General features: G+C 37.2%; 1 protein-coding gene across 1 annotated transcript; it reads right to left on the bottom strand.

Annotated features, from left to right (window-relative positions):
• Positions 1-5,550: 5,550 nt before the first annotated feature.
• Positions 5,551-7,964, bottom strand: evx2 (even-skipped homeobox 2). Its single transcript, XM_077206947.1, has 3 exons — positions 7,544-7,964; positions 6,635-6,870; positions 5,551-6,168 (listed from the first exon to the last, which is right to left on the bottom strand). Exons 1-3 carry the CDS (start codon positions 7,938-7,940, stop codon positions 5,551-5,553), a joined length of 1,251 nt encoding a protein of 416 aa, XP_077063062.1. The 5' UTR covers positions 7,941-7,964.
• Between the last annotated feature and the right edge of the window lie 5,260 nt (positions 7,965-13,224).

The following is a 13,224-nucleotide window of genomic DNA, read 5'->3' as shown; positions in this document are numbered from 1 at the left end:
GCACTTGCCATAAATGCACGAAATGCTCTGTTCGTTTTCGATAGAGATGTTGAGGTGAGTTGACAGTTTCTCACTGAAACGGAGTCTGAAAATATACATCGGCAAAACGTGATATAATGAACGTGTTATTTTTTAAAACTATCATGTTTTGACCCCATTTTCTCTTGCAAACCAGACCTTCTCATTGGCAGCAATGAGACAGCCCAGCCGTTAAAGCGAGTGAAGGCAATTTCCAAGGATAATTGCGAACATGTTTTAATACATATGCATGAAAAACATGTTCTTTTTTGAGAGAGAGGGAGAGCCTTCAGGTGCTTATGCAGTTGATTGAGGGGATGACCTGCAATTCAGAATGTTATTTGAGCACTATCAAAATGTGCAGACTTGCAAATTGCCCAGCTTGTATCTGAATTACTACCCCATTCATCATCATTATGGGTTGATAAGTTAATTTAACCATTTCATTCCGTCTTAATGAGCTATAGTTAAATTAATGTCACATAATATATGAAAGCAACATTTGAACAGAAGCGTTCATTTGAGACAAACAAGGGTGGCCATAGTTTCAATTGATGCATAAATCTCCTCATCACAGCCGGCGCGAACCTTTTCCCTTCTATTCCCTCGCTTTTCTTTAATGGTGACATCAAAAACCAAGCAAATAGCTAATAAAGCTAAGCCGAAGCTGTTTAACAAACTCAGTAGGCGCGATATTGTTTGGTGCATTTTCTTATTTAAATCACGTTTGGTTTGATCTGATATAATTGATCACATTTGTGAAACACCAAACACTAGGCCTACTTGGTTTCTCTTTTTTTATGACTGCATGTTGTGTGTAATACTGGGTACAACAGGGTTAAAGGTGCACCGGGGTAAAAGGACCACTTGACTTTATTCTCTTTTAACCACTAGATGGCACAAATTCAGCTTAGCACTTTTATTAACAACCGCTTTTCATTATGCATATGGAAATTCGGCTGATACCATAGACTGTAAAAATATATATATAATACAATTATTGTAGGATACCCTTCATTGACTGATACTTGACGCGATCGCGCGCAGCAGCGGTTCTAATCTAATTTGATCTAATATTTAGATCAAATAGAATTGATCAAATTATTGAATACATTTTAAGACTAATGTTTTTCTTTTGAATTATTTTCAGTTTCGTTCAAGGAATTTAAAGCAACAGTTTTTCAATATTGGAAGCATGTAAAAGTATGGTATTTGGGGCAAAAGGCGCAATAATTAACTTATTCAATAATTAATACATATAATCAATAATTCATACATTTCTTTCTTTATTTACTGATTTATTATTGTTGTAAAGCTTTATTTAATTATTATGGGATCTCATTCGATGCTTTCAGAATCTTTACTTTTCTATATTTTTGTTTCTGTATTTTAAAAATGATAATATTGTCATAACAGTATATTTATTGAATAAAAATGGTTTCTTTTATTTTTTTACTTTTATCCAAATAAACCGCAAAATTTGCTAAAGTGATTGTTTTGAAAACTTTTAGGCTAACTTAGACATTATTAAAATATATATGTTAAATTGCTAAAGTATTTGTATCAATAGTCTCTTGCCCCGTGCTGGTTTTGCCCCGTATTGGGGTAAAAGGCCTTCCTCGCCACCTCATATATTTGTAAGATTTTTAAACGGAATAAACCACTTTTATGGTTAATTTCTGTTGGTAATCTGGTGTAATGGTTAATCTGTTGCTCCATCAATGTTCAACACAAACAATCATTTTTCTGCAATTATAAACTATGGGAGTAGTGAAAAATACGGTTTTCTTAGGCTGTGCATTTAGCCCCGTTTTACCCTATAGCCTATAATATCATCCGGACTGAGCAGAACAGATTTAATTTATACCGCGGTATAATCGTTATTGTTTTAGTTCCATCGCAACCACTGGATGGGAATCATGAGATCACCCTCAAAATACAATCTGACAGCGTTTGGGAGGCTTTGCTAAATTCTTCCGTTTATTTTATTAAAACTATGAGCTCTATTTCTCTCTCTCTGTATGGCATCATTCTTGGCCGGACACAATAACAACAATAGTTTTTTTTCTTCACTGAAATCTAATCTTCAGTTCAGTGCACCGTTTCAGTATTTGTGAAGTTCCACCTTAAAACAACAACAGTCTTTTGGCCCCACGTGCTCCCTGTAGTTGTGATTTTGTCCTCCCCGCAGCAGCTGTCACCTCGCATTACTCGCAGTCAGCTAAATGAAACATTATTCTAAACATATGCATCGTAATCAGTTCGGTCACACTTACAAGAACACGCGTTAATAAGGCAATCAATCACGGTGGAACAAGCGAGTTGTTCTGCAACAGCTCATAAACAGTGCGTAATGAAGAATTGGAGGTTAGCATGACACGCGCTGATCAGATAATCAATGTCAAAGATGCGATGAATGTCAGTAAATGTGGTTTTTATGTCGTTTCTATAAAATCTTCAATTTACAACAAGCAGTTCAATTACCCAGAAAATACAGTCAATTAAACGGGCGTGATTGGACAGTAGCGCGAGGATCATCGATCTTTGCATTTCTATCTTGGTGGTGGACATTTAATTTGGTTTTTCTATTAGCACCGAAATAAAGGAAAAATAAAATATATTAAACAAGCCGCAGATTTATTTTCTTGTCAAAAGCAATTCGGCTGAGGTGACAGACAGTTTGCAGCATTTTATGATGAATTCTTTTTTCAGTCTATGCGCATTGGATACAAAACTGATGGCGTTATTCTGGCCAGTGTTTTTCTGCCCTCTGTCTTCTCCAGTTTGCCTCTCCATCTATCTCAATGCCTTTGTTGTATGGGTTGTAACCCTCGCCTTGGTAAAGAGCATAACGAAACATGGCGATACATCACACTCTAATCCCATTTCTTTAATGGGGACGTTCAGAAAGAAAGCAACTTATCTCAAAGTCCCCCGGGAATATCCCGGTATATATTTAACCAGGCTGCAATTAACGACAGTATCAGCTTGTATCATTTAGAGGTAATGTAAAAATAATGGTAAATTATAGGGCCGGAATGACCCGTGATCGCAGACTTCATATTCCCTATAGTTTTAGTGTCGTTTTAATTAATGCCAGACTCACTTTCTAACCAAGGAGAGAAGAGAGAGAGAGAGAGAGAGAGAGAGAGAGAGAGAGAGAGAGAGAGAGAGAGAGAGAGAGAGAGAGAGAGAGGTTAACAGAACAGGATCTCCGCTATTGAATTCTTTTTTCTTTTTCATTGAAATATTATATTTTAAAAGCAAGATGAAAAGACATCAGTTGACTTAAAAACACATTTTCAAAATTTAGCTACTTACAATAAATTGAATTTTCTTGTGTTCATTATGTTTATAGACCGAACAAAAAAACTAAAAAAGAAAAACGAAATCATAATTCGAAGTGAGTGAAAAGGCATAGGCTAGGCCACATGATTCGATTTTGAATTTGCTCGACTTTGATGCGTTCCGTTGGTTTAATTTGCTACGTGCACAATGATAACGATATTAAAAATTTGCGTTTTAAATATTTATTTTCCAAGAACAACACCATCAATAAATAACATAATATACATTTTTTATATTGCACATTTTTCTCAAGTGAAAATATGAAAATTCATACAGCCGGCAATATTCAAAATACAGAGACGTAATGTACAGTGTCGTGTATCACGGCAAATCCCTTGGGAGAGGAGCAAAACACTGGGATTTTAGTATTGTCATTTATTGAACAGACGGCAAACAGCCCCGGGAAACAACTCACTAACCTTTTTTTTAAATCTTCTTCCATTTGAAAATGTAACAGCAATGCAATATGCTTTATTTACAATGAGTCTGATCATTTTGGTTTGCAACATCATTTGAGGCCTAATATTTCTTCGCTTTCGTCAGATTGTTTTAAGTACCTAAAACAATTGCGTAATCCTAACATTAAATGAACAGTCAACAAAATAAATTATATATTTTAAAAAAATGTAAAAGGGTAGGCCTATCTATGCCGTTAATAATTTCGGATGGCAGTCAACATTTTGGTTTAATACAAACGTGACTATATTATGTGCTATGGCAAAATATCTCACCATTTGACCTGTACAAGTGCTATTTTGTTATTTTTAAAATGTGGTTTTATATGAGGCAGAATTGCGCACAGTGACAAAAAATATGTATGCAGACAGAAATGCATGAGCAATTTGTCTGAAGTTTGGGGTTGTGTGGATAATCCCATTATATTGTGAGTGAAGAGTCTCTACTGGGAGTATTATGGAAATATCGGTTTGGATTTAATGAGACTGCTCGCATCAGCGGAACATCTCTGAGAGAAAAGCCTGCCCAGGCCGGCCAACCTTCCAATAAGAAGATCGGAAATAGGACTCGGTGGAAAGGGGATCTTTTTCTTTTTTCTTTTTTTAAATAAAAAAAAAAAATCTCAGGTAACGAATACCACGTTTAATACTGTACAATCTACACACCGAGAGCAATGCGTAATGCTCAAGGTCTTTTATCTATCTTGTCTAATGACTTCCCACAGCGGGTTGTTATGCTCTGACAGCGAGTCTCAGAACGGGAACTTTCTTACATTTCCACATTCAAAGGAGGTCCATCAAGGTACATGATTGGCAATTTTCGTCATAATCTTCACATTATTAACAGCAGAATTGACATTGTAGCAGTAGTGCAGATTTTATGCGACACACTCCTATCAGGGAGAGAGTCCCTCGAGCAGCAACACTTTCAGAGTAGCATCATTATCTCGCGCCTGGTCCCTTAACCGATGCTAAAGTGGCACAACCAGTGTATATATTCTCTTTACTGCACGATCTAAAACAAAATAATATTTGCAAACACTCTTAAAAAAATAAAGGTTCTTTATTGGAATCGATGCTTCCATGAAGAACCTGTAACATCCATGGAATCTTTCCATTCAACGAAAAGGTTGTTTCTATTCAGATTTTTAGAACGATTTTTCTTCACACTAAGGGGAAAAAAAGGTTCTTTTAAGAACTGTTGACTGAAAGGTTCCTTGGGGAACCGAAAATGTTTCTTCTTATGGCACTGATGCTAAAACGCCCATTTGGAACCTTTATTTTTAAGAGTGTTAATTTATAATAATAATAATAATAATAAATAATAATAATAATAATTAAAAACGAAAAATTAAAAGTAAAATTAAGTGTTAGTGTAAATTTGCTTATTATTCAATGCTGTAATACAGTGTGTTCTAAAGGCCTTATTTTAAATATATTTTTATAATTCTTCTGAGCGTTATAGGCCTAATTGGAATGGAAATGCTGTCCTTATACACTCTAAAAATGCTGGGTTGTTCAATTTTGAGTCAAATATGGACAAACCCAAACGTTTGGTTAAAAATTTTAATTTAAAAAATTTAACCCAACGGCTGGGTTTGTCTACATTTTACCCAAAGTTGAGTTGAAACAACCCAGCAGTTTTTAGAGTGAAAATTTAAAAATAACATCAATAATAATACAAATAATTACATGTCCTTCAAATAAAAGAGTGTATGCCAGTTCTAAGCTATCTATTGAGCGCGCTCTCCTCTCTCTGGTCCGGTGATGGCACCGAGGTTTTGCTGAGAACCGCGGCCGAGTATGGCAGAAATCCGCTCTCGGACCTCTGACCGCTCGCAGTGCAGGTGAAGTCAGAGCTGGAGCTCCTGGAGCCGAGGGCACTGGCAGCCTGGCTGCTGTGGCAGCTGAGACACGAGCACGGACCCGCCGCTGACGGCGCACCGACCGCCGCAGCCGCAGCCGCCGCCGCCGCCGCTGCCGCTGACGCCGCCGCGGAGCTGTTCAGACCCGCGGGAGACTGGTACAGTCCTGGGTGACGGAAACTACACAGCAGCTCCGGGCGCGAGTATGGGTGAGAAAGCGCACGGAAAGTATCGAGGGGGCGAATAGAGGTAGCGAAAGGTGAAGACGCGGCTCCTGACGCGGCCGCCGCCGCAGCTGCTGCCGTGACACCGACATGGGGGTAATAGTGTAGTGGCATGTGGGAATGGAAAGGGTAAGGCAGACTTCCGGTGGCGGCCGCGTGCGTCATCATATAGGTGTAGAAACTGGGATCCGCGGGATGTGGCCAGGACATGGCGAGCCGCTGCCGCTTGTCCTTCATTCGTCGATTCTGAAACCACACCTACACAGAAACACACAGGTAACAATTAGGGATGAGCAGAACAAGAGAACTAAACAATTAAACAGTAGGTCAGTATAACTAGCAAACAACCTCAGGAAAAAGCATCTGAAATAATATTGGTTAAAGCTTTTTCATCAGAGAATAATTTACCCAATCCATTAATTCAAATAAATTCTGTAAATGCAACCCCTTTGGATAAGCTGAAAAGAGGCATGTTTCTGCATCAGACAAAATAAAACATATCTTATTACATATGGTCTAATGTGTGTTTAACAGTATACCCCACACATTTTTTTGTAAACAGTACCAGAATTAGCATTAGCACGCAGACATATAAACTTGCCAATTAATCTACTCCTAAACACCTGTGCTGTAAAATATAGCTGAACATTTTAAAAACATTATGAATTAGCAGGAACATATTCGATCTGCTCTGGAAGAGGTGAACCAAATCATCACCATATACCTTTATTGTTGTTTCGGGTAGATTTAATGCTGCGGCCAGTTCACATCTTCTGGGTCTTGACACGTAGTTTTCCCTGTAAAATTCTTTCTCCAGTCTCCCAATCTGTTCCCGGGTAAACGCAGTCCGATACCTCCTCACTTGGTCCGAGCTCGAGCTGGAGTTTCCCATGGAATTACCGTTCAGATTCGAGAGAGACGAACTTGAATTGGAGGCCCCTGAATTACTGTCCGAAAAACCTTAACCGGATAATGAAATAAATAAAACAGAAATGTATACATTTAATTTTTCTTTTATCACGCTAATTTACACATTAAAATAAAAAGACACATATTTGATCTGTGATTTATTTATAAAATGTAGCTATACAGTTCAACGGGAACTTGTTCGGATTACATTTAACTTCATTTGTCACAGAGATGTAGCGCGCAATTATTTTAAACCAAAAACAGAGAATAAACAATTAAAGACAAACGTATCAAACAATTCAAATGCATAATTTTAACATTGCAAAATGAATGCAGTCTACATAATGCAATCACAGATCATTTAATAAAAAGGCAAGGCGGACAGGCTTTAGAAAAATGCCACACTCTAAAAAAAAATAAAGGTTCTTTATTGGCATCAATGGTTCCATAAAGAATATTGGAATATTATATTCCTACAAAAAGGTGGAAAAATGTTCTTTAGATTATTAAAAATGGTTATTTTAAGAAATGTTCTTAGGGGGGACTAAAATGGTTATTCTATGGCACCTTTTTTGAGTCTTTTATTTTTAAGAGTGTTTGAAATAAAATATATAAAAAAACACATCAAATGGAATTTCAATTAGAGCTATACCTTCCAAATTCAAATTAGCATTCGAACGAATGTATAAAGCACAAGCTGAAAGTTTCCATGCGGTTTGTTTACCTTTGCTGTGGTTTTCCTTGTGTTGGCTGATGCTGCCCGGCGAGCGATGAGACGGGCATCCCACTTCCACATCACTGTTCATATCGGAGTCAGGAGAAACTTCGGGATACAGGTTTATTTTCTTCCTGCTTTCGGAGGACGACACTTCAGTGGAGGAGGTATTGTCGTTGTGGTGGTTTCCAAACAAGCTGTCTATCTCGAACTTGCCTTTGGTGGGAATATCCCCGAGCCCGCCGTGTATTCTCGGGCTGAGGCGACCGGCGTGCGGAGAGTTTTCCAGGGCCTCAAGCACCGCGTTCCCGGCAGAGTCAGTGAGGTTGGAGAGCCTCTTTCCCGCCACTGGACTGTGTAGTCCCCTTTCCATCAGAATCATCTCTTTTCTTATCCTCTCCATCATGAAGTCGTGCAGATAAAAAAAGAAAAGAAATCCAAAGTCCCAGGGCTGGTGCTCCGATGACTGGTGGCGGATCTAATCCGCATTCAGCTCAGCTGCCGCCTCTAAATAATATAACACCTTTATGAGCTGGAAGCAAAAAACAGAGGAATGCCAGTGTGGGCAACGAATGACTGCTCAAAATGACCCGCGCATCCTCTCTGGTCCAGAAAGTCATTCATCAAAAAGTGTTTTGCGCCTTCGTCGTTAAAGGTGCGCGTGACGCGGTTCGAATGATCATTTATTGTAACAGGTTTATAAGCAAATAAATAGGAGAGAGACTGTCATCGGTTGATAGAGTCGGCCCTTGATCGGCCAGACGCGTATATCCAGGTGGAGAGAGAGAGGAGAAGTGAGGAGAGCAGCTTCTGATCGGACTCTGTTTTAGATGGCTCCTGGGGTTGGCCTCTGGGGTGAAATTGACAGTCTGATTAATAAAATGAGCGCGGCAACATTTCCCTCTTCATTTAGGAATATCATTATGCTTTGATTCTCTATTGTTCCTTCCTTCTGTTCTGGCTCTCCCACTCCCTCTCCCTCTCTCTCTCTCTCTCTCTCTCTCTGAGCTCTGTTTCTTTTTTCTTTCTCTGTCGATTATTTCACAACAGACGTTTTCGAATGAGAGGCATTAGTTAAAGATTTTTGCATCCAATTAGAAGATCCCGTTGCGAATATTGTTGTTCGTTACAAAATAACGATATGGAGACATTCAATTTTGTGGCATTATTTAAACGCTGCGGTTTTCTTATCGCATATATTTGTTGGAGATAGATGACCCAAACGTTTGCGAATCTCATCTATATTATTACATGGTATTTTTGAATCGTTTGTTGGTAGAATTATTTATTATTTTGTTATTAGTAGACGTTCTCGTGTTACGTTTTATGTAGCCTATCTATGCTGAAATCACGAGATAGGCTATTTTCAAATGTCAAATGATTGATCCTAATTTAACACGAAACATGTAAAACTAAAAAATGTTATCGTTTATTAATTTGTTTAAAATTCATGGAATGAAATACCGAATCAAAAGTATGTAATAAGACGGGGGAAAAAAAACCTTTTATTTATTTTGTATATTTTGGGAAATGGAATCATGTAATCTTTAGGCTACTGTTTATTGCTACGTATTTATAATATGCAGATCTTAAAACTGTATAGAGGTTATAATTATGATCAATACCAATCTAGATTGCCAATCTCGTTGGTCATGCATGCCTATACACAAAAAAAAATCTGGGTAACATTTTTATTGTGACAGTGTTATTGTGACATATGTTACAGTAATTACTATAAATGATGCGAAATTACGTGCAACTAACCCTAAACCAAACCAAACCCTAATCAAAACCCTATAGTAAATGCATGTAGTTAACTAATATTACGCAGTACTTAAATGTATAATTACAGTGTAGAAAATAAATCTGATATCCTGAAGGGTAGGCTATTTCACTTTATACATATTTCTCACAATATCTCTCAAACGCTGTAAAATAGGTAGACTAAGTATTAATTCGTTTTAATATGTGATCCTGGAACTATAGTGTGTGCTCTCAAATCAAGTATCAAGGTGTGGGCGTGAGCGCTGAAAGAGCGCGCGTGACCGAGACGCGCACTCAAACCGTTTGCGCGTCCTCTGGCGCCCTCGCCAGTTTTTCATCAGATAATACAACAACTTGAATTCAGTGAGCCATCATCAACCTGCCCTCCCATTTTGTTCAAATAATTATTTAACCAGTTTGTTAATTTATTGTAACATATTAATAATTTATCAATTGTTACATCGGTAACATCTAATGACATGTACAGATCATTGTAAAAAATATTTGTGAAAAAGAATGCCTTTGATAAGATCGCTAATACGTAGACCGTATAGTATAATTTCTGCTAGACGCATAACTATAATGTCTTAGAGTATTATTGTAAACCGTTTAGGCCTCAATCTGCAAAAAGTATTTGATAGAAACAAAATCGCCTAGCATCTTGCTTGCTCTCGCCGTTAGAGGGTAAGTTCACCCAAAAATGTAACATTTAAAAAAAATCTGTCATCACTCTCAAGTTGTCCCAAACCTGTATGAGCTTCTTTCTTCTGCTGAACACAAAAGAATATATTTTGAGGAATGTTTGTAACCAAAAAGTTGGGGCACTATTGACTTCTATAGTTGTTGTTTTTTCCCTATATGGAAATCAATGGGCGCCATCAACTGTCTGGTTACCAACATTCTTCAAAATATCTTGTTTTGTGTTCGGCAGAAGGAAGAAACTCATACAGGTTTGATTTACAAGGTGAGGGTGAGTAAATGAAGACAGAATTTAGATTTGTGGGTGAACTATCCCTTTAAGGTGACAAACAATCAATGTAATTTGTTAATTACTATTTCAAAACTATTATATTCGAGACTAAAAAAAAGTATTGATCTTTATTAAAACTATACTCACAGTCTTCGAATTTACATGTCAGTTAATAACTTAAAACTTGGGAGACTGGGTGACTGTAACATAGAGAGAGTTGTGACATCACCATCTCCACCAATCAGGGATGAACTTTGAGTCCCATTTTAGTGTTTATCCAATTCCTCCCAGATCCTTTATTCTACTGTATATGATTTATTTGTTTATTTGTTTGTTTACCAAAACTGTATTGTGTTTAGTACTTAAACTTTTGCAAATAAAACCATATTACTTATTAGGGGTGGGAATTTTTTGGTAGGCTATACCACACGTTTCGATTATTAAGATCAAGATCATTACGTAAATGACTGGCAGTCATCTGTAATGAAGCAAGGCATGCAGCCCTGAGACAAATAGAAAAATTACTTAGCACATAAAATAAATTCTTTAATACAAAAATAAAAACTTTTGCCAATATAAAACTGGTAAATAAAATAAAAATAAACAAACAACAGGACACATACAGTACAATAGAAAAAAATATACAAATTAAATAACTTAAGTTTTTCAGGTACAATAACATGTCTTAAGAAATATACAGAAATGGAATGAAAATACTTAAAAACATTTTCAAAAAATACTGTATGAATTAAATATAAATTGATTTATAATAAAGTTACAAAAGTGATTGCCGTAAGCAGAGAGTTATTTTTTTTATTCACATCTTATCTTACAACCGTCCTCTTACATACAACTAAGAATGGTTTCTTTTTTAATAATTTTACATAATACCTAGACAGTGGAAAAGAAAGACAGATATATGTGTCCTGGCCAGTGTTTTAAAAAAAGGTAAAAACTGATGAGGTTTTAAAGTCAAGCTGATCAGTCAGATCAGTTGCAAAGAAAAGATGGTGAGGATTTTGAGACCTCAGACAGCAAACACTTTTATGTTGTTTGTATGAAGCCATTTGGCAGCTCAAAGCTAAATGAAGTGTGAGTAAAATGTGCCCTGTTCAATCTCTGGGCTGAAAAAAACATTGAATTTTCATCATTGTGGATCTGATTGAAACATTCACACATAAACACAGATTTAGATACACTGACAGTGTTTTTTTTTTTTGTTGCTAAATCTACATGTTCTTTACACAGGTACACTGGGGTCAAATGTTCATTAAGTATAAAAAGTTAACCCCTACCCCTGCGTGATTGCGTCTGAAGCACGTGGCGAGAGTGAACATCACGGGCGGGTGAGTCATTGTCATGAATTATGTGGCTGTTGTTCCTTTTTTTGCCATGTGAGGTCCGCAGTGTTTTTCTTTTGTTGTTTTATGCCTGCCACATGTTCTCATTATTGATTTATTAGTTTCACCTGAACCTTGTTAAGCTGCCTATTTAAAACCCTGTTGTCTTGAGTTCTTTGCTCAGTCTTGAGTTGACACCGTGCAGTCTTGTTTTGACTAAAACTGTCCGTGAGTTATTATTCAGAGCATTTCTTCCCCTGTGATTGCTGTTTGTTACCAACCTGTACATGCCTTTTTGGATTACAAGTTTGCCTCCTGCTTCTGGATTATTCACTGATTCTGACTGAGATAGTGGACTTTGACCTTTGCCTGGATTGCGCTTTTTGTTTTTGCCTGTTCCTTGTTGGATACTTTTGCCCTGCTTTTCAAGTAAAGCCCTTGAACTGAGTTACTCTCTCTGGCTCTACATTCTGAGTTGAATACACCACATTGTGGCACCGAGGTAGTGCTTCCCCCTGCTATGCAGGAGACCCGGGTGGATTCCCAGTCGAACATAACAGTCATGACCAGGGAAGGATAAAAGCACATCGGGAATAACTGGAGTTAGCTTCTGTGCCTCAGCTTCTGTCTTATTTATTGTATTGTTGTCTAGACCCAAAAACTTAAGTTGGCTATGATAAAACCGCTTGTTAAAAAAACGCAACTTGATCCTACAGGATTAGTCAATTACAGGCCGCTCTCGAATCTACCTTTTCAGTCAAAGATACTAGAAACGTCATTATCCTCACAACTATGTTCCTTTTTTAGAAAGAAATGGTATCTGCAAGGATTTTCTGTCAGGATTTAGACCGTAACATAGTACTGAGACCGCTCTCATCAGAGTCACAAATGAGTTGCTCTTATCATCATCCGATCGTGGTTTTATCTCTCTTTTAGTGCTACTCGATCTTAGTGCTGCATTTGATAACATTGACCACAACATTCTTTTAAATAGACTCGAAAATTATTTTGGCATTAGTGGAATTGCATTAGCATGGTTTAAATCATACTTATCTGACCGTTATCAGTTTGTTGCATTAAATGAAGAGATGTTTTATTGGTCAAATGTTCAGTATGGTGTACCACAAGGCTCAGTACTAGGACTGTTCACTCTGTACATGCTACCCTTAGGAGATATCATCAGGAAGCATGGCATTAGTTTTTTTACTGTTATGCTGATGATACTCAGCTAGCTCTATATTTCTTCACGCTCTGACCAAACTTACCAATTCACAAAATTAAAGGAATGCATAGCTGATATAAAAAACTGGATGACTAGTAATTTCCTACTACTTAATTCTGAAAAAACAGAGATTCTAATTATTGGACAAAGAACTTCCTTACGTAATAACCTAGAATACTGTCTAACACTTGATGGCTGCTCTGTCAAGTCTCCGCAGTCGGTTAGGAACCTGTATGTGCTCTTTGATACCAATCTTTCATTTGAAAGTCACCTGTCTAGTGTCTGTAAAACCGCATTTTTCCATCTTAAAATTAAATCTAAATTTTATGTCATATGCTCTCAATGACAAATGCAGAACAATTAGTTAATGCGTTCATGACATCAAGGCTAGATT

This window comes from Siphateles boraxobius, unplaced genomic scaffold, assembly GCF_051911475.1.
Source record: "Siphateles boraxobius isolate OS27281-9 unplaced genomic scaffold, OSU_SipBor_1 59, whole genome shotgun sequence".
Classification (NCBI taxonomy): Eukaryota; Metazoa; Chordata; class Actinopteri; order Cypriniformes; family Leuciscidae; genus Siphateles; species Siphateles boraxobius.
This window is presented reverse-complemented; position numbering and strand designations above follow the sequence as displayed.